The sequence below is a fragment of the Pezoporus flaviventris genome, unplaced genomic scaffold, assembly GCF_033815535.1.
Source record: "Pezoporus flaviventris isolate CSIRO_AGI_PZ_B2104156 unplaced genomic scaffold, CSIRO_AGI_Pfla_v1 ptg000034l, whole genome shotgun sequence".
NCBI lineage: Eukaryota > Metazoa > Chordata > Aves > Psittaciformes > Psittacidae > Pezoporus > Pezoporus flaviventris.
In genome coordinates, this window is record NW_026892582.1 from 271690 (window position 1) to 283594 (window position 11905).

The 11905-nt window shown below is 38.8% G+C and overlaps 1 protein-coding gene across 1 annotated transcript; it reads right to left on the minus strand.

Moving 5' to 3' along the window:
• Window positions 1–1031: 1031 nt before the first annotated feature.
• On the minus strand, window positions 1032–10099 carry GSG1L2 (GSG1 like 2). Its single transcript, XM_061462036.1, has 5 exons — window positions 9705–10099; window positions 8180–8227; window positions 6822–6974; window positions 4751–4862; window positions 1032–1814 (listed from the first exon to the last, which is right to left on the minus strand). Exons 1-5 carry the CDS (start codon window positions 10012–10014, stop codon window positions 1559–1561), a joined length of 879 nt encoding a protein of 292 aa, XP_061318020.1. The 5' UTR covers window positions 10015–10099; the 3' UTR covers window positions 1032–1558.
• Window positions 10100–11905: the final 1806 nt, after the last annotated feature.

Consider the following 11905-nt stretch of genomic DNA (forward strand, 5'->3'; position numbering starts at 1 on the left):
TAGATGTATTTTAATATAGAAAATAGAAGAAAGTTATATCTAAACAGGTTTCAAATACCTAAAATGTACTTCCTAGAGGATAGAACTAAACTGTTCTCCATTTCTGCCATAGAAAGACAATGTGCTAATGTTAATGCAGAGGAGAATTACAGGGAAAGAATTTTCTGCTAAGAATAGTTAAGCATGAAGGATAAATGCCACAGAAATTTTGGAATGCTTGTATTTGAAAGCTTTAAAGAAGAGATTAATGAAACATCTGTAAAAAAGCAATGCAGCTTTAGTTTATCCTGCCTAGAGAAAAAGAAGGATTAGGTGACCTTTTAAATGGGTCACACTTTTCTATAATTTTGTGGTTTTTTTTCTCATATTAAGAACAAGGCTTCTCCACTGGTATTTCTGAAGTAGTATTTTTCCCTCCAGGAGAATCTATTATTTAATCATAAATTTTCTATTTCTTTTGTCCATCTCTGCCTCACTGTCTGAATACCTGGGTACAGATGTTGCATATAACAAATTCTATGACATTAAGAATATTATGAGATTAGTTCATTAAGAGATATTTTCTGTTAGCCTCACTTATCTATATTTTAAGCCATGTAAATTCCTTAATAATACTAACTTTCATAAATGAGGATGAAACCAGGCCTGCAGATTTAGTTGTAGAAGTCATAGGGGCAAGATACTCAACTACAGCCCTTTTAATTTTTCTAAACTTCTCACATGTCTGAAAGTCGCATAGAATCATAGAATGGTTTAGATGGGGAGGCATCTGAAAGCTCATCCAGTTCCAACTCCCCTGCCACGGGCAGGGACACCTTCCACTAGAGCAGCTTGCTCCAAGCCCCATTCAACCTGGCCTTGAACACTGCCAGGGACTGGACATCCACAAGATGAGAAACTTCTCTGAGTTGGTCTCTGTGCATGGTGGCACACAATTTTCTGTTAATGTGTGCTGCAGCTCCCCTGTGTTAAATTTAAGGGTTCTTGTGGTGAAATCAGTTGTATCCTGGTGTTGGCCAAGATCCTTTACATTGCTGGCCACAAAGGCCCTTGAAGTAAGGAAGAATTTAAAAAATGCTAAGACTGGAAAGTCTTAGAACTGAGGAGTCTCTTGTCTAATTTCAGACACGTGTCCTAAATACAGCCTATCCAGAGCTAACCTCCCAGTGCCCTTCTTAACCAGTGGAAAGAAACAGGTGATTTATCTGACATACAGCTTAGGATAGCACGGATTGGGATGGGAGCTTTACAGTCTTTTCAATAAAGAATGAGGGTGGAAACTCCTCTGAAATTCTAACAAGCTCACATACTTTATATTAGCACTAGAGAGTGATTACAAATCAGAACATTGGAGGGCCTGTATCACTGTCTTTTTGGAACTGAGACACCTGAACGCACTTTTCCAGTACTAGGACTTCCTTGAAACACTCATGGAAATAGGATTTATTTATTAAAAAATAAAGATAACTAACACTACACAAGTATACATTTTTATTAATACTGTTTCATTTTGATCTGACATTATGATTTATAGGATGCCTTGAGGTACAGTTCAAATTTACAGAACTGAAATAGTGGCCAGGTGACGCAAGCCTTTTATTGGACGTGCAGGGTCCTCCGTACGGTTGTGAAACGAGTTCACATACACATTGCAAGCTTTCTCTGGAGATGTACGATCAGGAAACTTGTATTTAATCTTTAAACTCCTTCCCAACGTTTTTCTTTTGTGCTTGAATTCCAAAATAGTTTTTGTGTATTTGTTAATAGTGGTGACAGCTGCAGCCATACAGCAAGCGAAGGAAGCCCATGCGAGGCTATAAACAAAAAGGTTTATCAGAAATTAGCAGAATGTTTTCATATCCATGTCCTTCCATTTTATTTGTGAAAATACTGCATACATGCGCTTGTATTGGGGTGTATTAGGGAAAGAGGAGCATGGTGTGGGAGAAGAAAAACCATTTACATACCTAACTTACATTTTGACATCTACATATTCACATTTAACGTTCCTGTTTAATAAAATCCTACCTCAAATTTCTCTGTTTACTCAGAGTTTAATATCAGAAAAAGGAACTATTAAAAAAAGAGGATGCATAAAAAATTAAAAGGTGTAGTTATTGAGACTATGAATCTCACAGGTGATGTACCACTGAGATGTATGTGTGCCAGTTATCCAAAAGGGTTAAAAGGAAAAGAGAATGCACAATGAAGTAGCTCACTAAAGCAGGCTTAAAGCACTGAATTACATTCCTGAGAAAACATAGGTCATGACTAAGCAGAAAGAAAAGCCCATCAACTTCTAAATGTTAAAAGTAAAACCATAAGAAAACAGCATAAAGAACCAAAGTTGACTTGAACTACTGAGTGGACAATGCATGATGGAACTGTAAAAGTAGCATGTAAAAATATGGCCACAGTGGAATGTATTGGAGTTCACTGTGGAGGAATTTGCTCATTGGAGGCTTTCTCAACATGGTAAGGTCATGATTACCTAATGAATCGTTTGCTTTGGTGGAGAGATCAGTGTAAGACACTCCTGCTTATCTCTCTTCTCCCTCAGAGCTGTTTGTTTCCACATCCCTGCTGTAGTTCAACAAACACATTTAGGTTTTAAAATACAAATTTTTAGCCAGGATTGTTTTCCAAGGTGATCAGGAAATCGTATGCTTTTCAAGAATTTGAGGGTGGTAGAGCATAGCATGTAGATGTGAAGGGCACATAGAAGTAGGCAGAAGAGGAGCAGTTTACGCAATCTTTGCTCCTAAAATCAGTCAGACTACACCCTGACTAACTCTTAAATTTGGGGAGCCACAAAAGAGCTCTTATAAAAAGCTGTAAAACTAGGAGCAAATCACCAGACGCAGACAGATTTCCCTCCTTTTGTGAACGGAGCAAGAATGGGACGGCATGCCTACCTATGGTGGTATGTAACCTGGGGTTTACGCCAGCCATGGTAGAGAAGAATTGAAAATTCAGCCCTGGCAATGAGATAAAAGCAGTAGGTCTGCAGTAGTCCTGACTCATGTTGGAGGCATTTTTGGCTAAATAATTAAAGTACAGTAGCATTAGCAGACAAACTATGAAGGTGCTTTTCCTAATCCACCTGTTGAAGCCCTTTGAAGGACTCTGACATAAGGGCAAGGAACTGATTTCAAGAAAGCTTCTATAAAGGCCTCTTAGCAAAGACTGAAAGCAATTAATCTCTTATGAGCAGATTCTCTTGTAGATCAATACTGCTTTATAAGAGAAAAAAAACAAAGGTTAGAAATAAATGGTTTCCTTTGTCAATACAGGAAGCACATCAGTGTGGTTCTTCAAAGTTTTTTGCCTGAAATTTTGGTTTTCCATAAACAATTTGGAAAAAATGGGGAATTCTCCATCTGACTACAGAGAACAGAGGAAGGAAGTGAGCAAAATCTTGTTACTGAGAGATTCATAAAATAAAGAGCACTTTGGCTGACATGGAAATTCAGCTTCAAGAAGGAGAGCATTCAATCTGAATTCTGCCCACAGACAAATGACAAAAAGGGAAATCAAACAGGTCAACTCAACAAGGAAGCAAGCTATAGCAACCAGTCGTTCATCTGCATAAGAGAAATACCAACAGAAGCTCAGCTGGATTATGGGTTTTCTTTTTACTGTATGGAATATCCCATATGAAGTGTGTTACACCATTTGTCACGATCTGGCCAATCTCCAGTTTGACCAGGCCCATCCTTCATCCATCTGAAAGCAGTAGAGAAACATCTCCATTTCTATACACAGGTAACAATACCTTCAAACTGCTGCTTCGTAGGAAACAGGCTTCTGGAAAGGCACAGATTAATGTACTGTGACCTTCCAATGAGATATGAGTTATTAGGAAGTTAAAAAGTAACAGAACAAAAGATGAAAGAAACACCTATTTAATTGCAAAAATCCCTAGCAAGTCTGCACCCTCAAGACTGCGTGCAGCTATAAGCTCTTGTTCAATAATGGTACAATAAAAGTAGAAAGAGCAGTAAGAATGAGTGACAATCTCAGCTGTCAGAGAAGTACGAAGGTGACAATCAGCCTGAGCTCTTTTATACTGACCCAAAATATTGGTCCTGATTGACTTTTTTCAACTGGTCCTATTCTTCTTCTTAGTCACAGTTGGAGAAATAGCAGCAGTTTCCAGGATGTGAACATTCAAATGCTTGCTATTGATCAGATTTGATGGATTTTTGAAGTATCTCGATAGCAAAAATCCTCTAAACAGCCCTCTTCTAATAAATTCACTAGATCTCCCCAGAAAATGTGTTGCAATTATTTACAGAACCAAAATAATGCAGTTTTACCTAGGACAGTTAAAAAAAATGAGTCATCTTGTCTGAAATGGTCCAGATGCAACAACCTGAAACATGTATCTGATAAGGAAAATCTCAGCCTAAGTGGTTAAAGCTGGAAGAGTTTTAAACACCTTATGCGAGGCAGCTGTTCTGGGAGATGAGGGTACTGGATCCAATGTGTATGGAGAAGGACCTCTGCTTTGTGCAGAGCAGTTGGAGGTCTCCATACTAAAGGATGGCAAATTCAAAATTCACAGTCTTATGCATCCTATGTAATAATCTAAGACAACTGAATTTGGAGAAAACCAGCTGCTTGTTAACTGCCTCCCAAGGAGTGAAATAAGGTAGACCCATCCCTTATAAATTAGGTACACATTCCTTGGACATAAGATGAAGTGACTGAAATGTAATGGAAGAACCAAATATAAACCAATAGGTACCAATAGGACCAGCCATAATCCCATGTGTGAGGTCTCCAGTCTTCAGGACCAAGATTTACAGTCATTTGAAATACAGTTGTGTACATCATATGAGCAACCATGCCCAGAAGACCTACAAAATACAATAAGAACATTAGAAAAGGTAAATTAAGGACATTCTTCTTTGTCAGCTTTTTACACTTGTCCCTTGAGCTCCTGAAGAATATTTTATGAAGTGCCTGAACTCTATAAATCACTCAAAAATGCATAATTTAAGTGTATTAATGTGCTATGTATTTGCCAATATGATCACTAATACACTATCTTGACAGTTACCCTGTACTCAGAGTAATCATGGGGAGCAAGGGGATGTGCAGCCCATAGATTTTAAAAGGCAATAGGTTGATTTGCTCTCATCCTCTGAAAACGTCTTAATAATTCAATCCTCAGCAGAGATCAGCCATTACAAGCAAGTACTGCTCAGTTGCCTTGCACCTTATACACTTCACAGTTTCTTATTGTTCAGTGGAGAGAGTTTTCACAGGCATGCAGTCATATTCCATTTCCCTGTGCTTTATCAAAGTTTTGTAGGTAAATGAAAAGGTGAACACTTAAAGGCCATTAAAAAGCATTGTAAGCACTGAAAAAAGATTATGAAAGGGACTTATATTTAATAATTTATTTTTCAAAATCATTACTAGGTTGCTGCCTAATCCTAAGGGTATCATCATCTGTTTTCCCTTTGCATTTTATCTTCCAGTAGTGAACTTCCCCATGAACATCTATTTTGTTTTGATTTCAGCTTCATTTACAAATCCATAAATACCCTTGCAGAATCAACTATCCCACTGCCTGAAACACATTAGCTTCTCAGAACAGATGGTCTCATCCCAAACTCACAAGACTCAATTTGTTAAGTGTTCATGAAGCATGTTTGTTCATAAGCTAGTGCACAGAATCTCTTAGTCTAGGACACGTCCTCGGGCATAACAAGCTGACACTGATCTGGCTCCAGTAATAGCTGGGAAATGGTTTTCCCTGGAATACTAATGTTGCCTGAAACACTATCAACAGGCAATGGGGAGAACCCTTTTACATAGCACAGAAACAAGAGGCTTCATGCTGTGGAACGCAGCATTCAGGAGTTAGCAGGAACCATGATAGCACATTTCTTAATAAACTGTTTGGAAAAAGGAGTTTGACTGTCAACTGGCTATTAAGAGAATGACAAAACCAGTCTTAATATTAACTCTTTACCATCTGCCAGATGTCTGACTTCCAATTAGATGCCATTCTAAAAGATAAGCTTGCACCAAGTATAAATCACTTTGGTCTCCAAACTGATTGCTCCATGAGCTCCATGATTGCTTCTGGCTCTAAAATTAATAACCCTATGAAACATTGCTCATAATACATGTAATTTTTAGTTTTTACTGCAACATTCCTCAGCAACAATTCTATAATATAGAACAAATCACAGAGTACTTCAGGCTGTAAGACAGCTTCAGAGATCTCTGGTCCAACCTCGTCCTGCTCAACATGCAGTCAACACAGAATCCCCCAGATTGGACTAGGGACCCTCTGAAGTTTCTTCCAAACTGAATGTGCCCAGGACCCTATGATTAAATAGCACTGGTTTAGGAAGTAATATGTAGAAAATGAAAGACAATTTTAATGGTGACTCTCTACTAACACCCAATTGCATTTTATTCCTTCTTAAAAGTGCTATTTTAATTTGGCTATTGCTAATTTTATACTTAGCATGTTGGAAATAAAATACCCCCAACAAGTTATTTGGAAGAGTATGCTACTTTTTTACCTTTGACAACCAACCTGACAATGAAATTAAAACTTATGAAAAGAAAATAATTAAAATAATAAAAGCTATAAAAATAACATATAAAAATAATCATAGTAAGAAATAGCTAATTGAAAATAATATTTTCCATAACATTTTGCTGCCTCTTGCACTGTATCTGTCTCCAAACGTGTTGTAAGAGTTTTGAAACTTGGACACTGTTATTAATTTTCAGGTGGAAGTCTGTCAATGTTACATTTCCTAGATATAGGAAGTTGAGATCTTTAACTGTACCTGCTAATACGGTGACTACTGCAGAGAAGGCGTTGATCTTTAGCCCATCAATGACAGTGCTGTAGTAGCACATTTCTATTGACATAAGAATGACTCCAGCCAGAAGCAAAATGATGTACAGAAGCTCTGTGACAATAGACAGCCATAAAACTCCTGCAAAACCCAATAAATACCAATGATATTCTAAGCAGTCATTTAGTATTTTCACCATTTCTTTCTTCTTCAGTTATATTGTTTACACAACGTTAAACAAAAGCTCAAATCCTGTGAGGATGCTATTATAACATTTATAGGAAAACTTGGAGGTCAGTGGGCACCCTAAATTGCAATTCCCTCTACTGATTTGGCCATTTAGTGGTAGAGTACTTGCATGCTTCTGTTATTCTCTTAAGAAGCTTAAAGTACAAAGTGGAGCAGCATGGTTTTACACTCAGTAGCTACCCTAACATTACCATGAATCAAAGTTAATATAAAAAGAACTACTATCCAGTTACCTACTTGTTGTTGACACAGTTGCTGAGTCCAGACTGAAGTGTACCAAACCAGAAGACCATGTTACCCAGCTAACAGACTGCAAGGCCATGCACACAGTCCTAGACCTGAGGGTCTAGTCATTAACTAAAATCGTCCCCATAGGATTAATTTTCCACCAAAGAGGATCTTGATTTTTTGCAGAGAAGCCTTCATGAACCCAGACACTCTCCATGTTTCACTGAGCTTCATTTCTCTGCTTACCTGCTAACCGGTCTCTTTGTGGATTTCTGTTAATGATGTCTTACACAAGAAGTTAATCTGCTCATGAAGGTTTCTCAGCCTGCTGTTTTACTGTCAGCACGCTAATGTCTCACAGTCAGGAGCAGGAGGTCTTGTGTCCAGATAGTAGCAAGAGCTGGCCAACAACTTTCCCAAACCTTTCTAAGTAATTGTGAGAAGCTGCAACAGTGGTAGGGAGGATGAGACTTCAGATACTGAGCCTTCTTCCCCAAGGGGCTGAAATTGCATATTGCCTGCCCTTGTTGACACACTGCCTGTCCCTCTGCAGGCTGCATGGTGCAAGCCACAGATTTAATGACTGAATATGGAAGTATGAGGAAAGAGGGGCCAAGAACTTACAAATCTTGACTTCCAGTAGTGACATTTAAAGTAATTTAAAAGAACGTACCTATTCCAATGGAGTGGCTTCAAAAGACATAGATTAATATTTCAAGTCATGTGGACTTAATTTTGGAGTTGACAAAGTAAATAAAGGACAAAAACCTGTGCGATTAAAGCAAGCATTCTTGATATCAAAATACAGAATATTGGTGTTGGTTAATGTGATCAAGAAGGTTTTATTTACACAAATTATTCGTATCTACCTCGATCAGAAGCTGGAGTCAGACTGATGAAGCTTCTACATTTCTCACCTAAAAAAAAAAAAATTAAAATAAAATTTAGGATGATTTTGTATTCTGTAATAACCTAAAGAAACAGATTCATAGGAAGCAGAAAATGCTAAACCTGTCATAAAAGCACAAATTGAAAAGATGAGGAGAAATGATTTCTAATGTATATTTGTATGCAGAGTCCCTGGTACATCAATCTGCTCTTGACACTTAGCTGGATAATCCTTCCAGAACTTTTTCAAGGCAGGACCAGAATCTGGGAGACATAGAATGGGAGACAATGGGAGACATTGACTTCCAAAAGGTTGTAGCTGTGAAAGCCATAATGGGAAATCTAGCAACTCATTTCAAGTCCTCTCCTTGCAGCGACAAAGCAGCTGCTCACGCAAATTTCTTCTAAGCTTGATTACAATTTATTCCTGTAAGCTTTGATTTCCAAACCCGTGTGACCTCCTGATCCCCCCACAGATGCTGTGAACAAAGCTCTTGGAATTAATTCTGCTCTGCTCTGAAAATACGGGGTGGTTTTTTTTCAGCCACTAAGTTGGAAAACAAGAACTGCACTAGCTCATGCACAAATGAAACAACCACAGCAATCACCACCTGAAAGATGTCTTTTGGACATGTATTTTGCTCTGATCTTTGACATTTACCCCCTTAAAATTGCACAGCTTACAAGACTTTGTGGTAGAACTGGACTTTAAGGACAGGTGTTGTGAAAATATATGCATTTTATATCACATGTGAAAGCTGCTTTGATTTCTCTGGATGATCTAGTTGTCATTTGTAAACTTGTCAGAACATAAGGGGGAAAACTTAGTGCTGATTTACAATAAATGTCCTATTTGTTGAAGGAGCTAAGCAATTCTTTTATACAAAGATCAAGAAATAACCAGAAGCTTTCTTTAAAGGCAAGCTCATTTCATTCTACTGACATTTACATACACAAAGTGATGCTACCACTCATGATTAGTAAGTCTCTAGATTAGGCTTTAGCAGGGTGAAAATAATCCTGTTTTGCTTTATGAAAGGCAGGAAACAGCTGTGCTGAATTAATGAAATAGCTTAGATCTCACAGATTTAATTGCTCAAATGACTCTAAAAATAAACAAATCACATTGTGCTTTCTGACATTGCCATAGGGAATCATCAGCAGTTGTTTGAGGCAAATATGTTTATTTTTGCCTAAGGGGCTAAAAACATCAGGAAAATAAAACACTGTCCTGGTAAAGTAACTTAATAGTAATAATAATTTAATACTAATACTAATACTAATAATAATAAACCTGTCACCTTAAAGTTTTTTCAGGATTTATGGGGAATTTTTAGGAATTGACTAGATAGTACCCTTTAAGATCTCCCTTCCTAGGGAAAAAAAGTTAAAGGATACTTTTTCCTTTAAAACACATGCATGGCATTGCAGCCGAGGAAGTTGACACCAAATAAGTAGGAAGAACCTAGATGACTTTCTAAAGTAAATTTACAGGGGTTTACTCACCTTCTTCATTTATAATTTCTTCACAGGAATACCAAATTCCAGCATGAAACTTCTGATCAACGAACTTGTCATCTCCTGTCTCCCAAATATATTGCACAGCATTGCTGTTGTTGGCATCAGGGCTATTAAAGCGGATGCAGTGGTCCCCTCTGCTCTGCCCCGTACAGAAAGGTTTGGCAACTTTTCTTGTCCCTTCACACCAGTAACTACTACTGAATGCGGTGATGGAGAAGGCTAAAGAGAGAAAACTGAGAGAAAATGCTGCTGAGGCTCTCTGCCGTCTGTCTGCAGCTGGGACTGAAAGTGGCATCCCCCAGGACTGCGCTATCGATTGCTCTAGGCAGAACCTTTTACAAAGCTGTGTATGTATCTGCCTGGTGAAGCACTGCCTGCAGTCACCATCCCGTTCTTCATTCCTCTCAGAAAACTGTACCAGCTTAGCTGTTAAGACAGAAAGCAGAGATAAGGGCATGGCCAGAAATCATGTGGCAGGAGAGATTAAGGATATAAGACAGTGCTGTTTGGCAGTAATGTCTTGTGAAAGACATATGAGGAGGTGGGGCAATAAATTACAGTTTGCCCCATGAATCACAGGAGAACAGATACACAGAACACAGCAGCGTTGGGTGTACCCAAGTATGAGATCAGAAAAGTTGTATTTAGACAAACAGAATATGCACATTTACCTCGATCAGCAGGTGAAGTCACGCTGACGGAACTCCAATTCCCAGCTAAGAAATAAAATCCTGGGGATCCAAATGCTCCTGTTACACTGAATGCTGATTTGATTGAATACATGTGAATCTTACATGTATTAAGGAGATAAAGCAGTTGCTAAATTAGAGCATTTGACAGCATTAGTCAAAGTGATGAGTCAAGTGATGATGACTGCATCTGTTCAAAGTTCCACCAGTGACAAATGAAAGCCACAAACTACATGATTTTCCTATTGATGGGCTTCTAGGCACTGTCCAGTCTGCCTGCACGAACATGTAATTGACCTTTCAACCAACGTAAGTGAAGCGGTAGAGAAAAAGCTGAATTATCTTATTTTGTCTGCCCACCTGTTCTCTCTGAAATAGCTTTTATTTTTCCCTCCATCTAAGAAATATTTATCACCTTGACATGTTTTATACGTTGTTTTTCCTGCCTGTTTGACAATGCAAGTAGATGATACAAAGAACCAGAAAGATCAGGAGTGTTAGTAAATGACTGCTTCATTTTACAACTGTAAAGTCAAAACTCATGCCTAAAGGAGAGTGGTACCACAGGACAGACACTGAAGTCACATATGTGACATGAAAATCATTCTGAGTTTTAAGACAACTCTCTACCATAAGATGTCAGGGTTGGAGAAAGCTGGTGGCTAGACAAGTCCCAGTATGAAACTCAAAGAAATAGGATAAATGCCTGTTTTAGACTTAGGAAGATCTCAGCTTGAAGAGCTGGCCAGCAACAGAGTGAAACCCAAGCAGGTATCTGGGCTAAAAAGGCACAGCAAATCTCACAGCCCAAGAAGCAGACTGTAGATTGAGCCAGCAGTTATTTTTAACTGCAGCTTTGTGTAATTGTATTTTCATGAGGATGTAGCACTTGGGAACTCCACTTGAAGCCTCTGTGAATTGGACAGCATTGTGAGCTGCCCAGTACATCTGAGAACAGGATGGGTGGGAAGGAAGGAGGGAGGGAGTAAAGTCCTTCTAAGGATTAAGCACTTATCTATGTTTCTGTTCCCAGGAGTAATCACATAGGGCTATATTCATAGCAATACACAGATGAGGAGTTACTACTGGGGCTTTGAAGGGGCTCTCCCTGACCCACAGAGTAGCCCTTTGGTGTGTCAGGGTGGGATATGTATGTTGACACATCTAGCCAGGAGGCACAGCAGCACAGAGTGGCCAGTGGCAGGCCACGAGACTGGGCTGTCAGGCTTCCAGACTGGGCTGAATGCATTTCCATCCTGAAATCCTGGTTCCCATGGCACTTCCATATCCATGTCCAAGTACTACTTTTATTACATCCACATTTTATGTAAAGATGAGACATGGGTATGTATTATGCCTTTTCACCTCCTGGATTCCTCCAGAAGAAGAATGTTTGGGCATGTGTGTAGAGACTCAGGTCACACTGCTGGTGGAGTGTGCTGCAAGGTGTATCTATCTGCCACACTGTTTAGCCTATGTATGTTTGGTGTTCAAAAC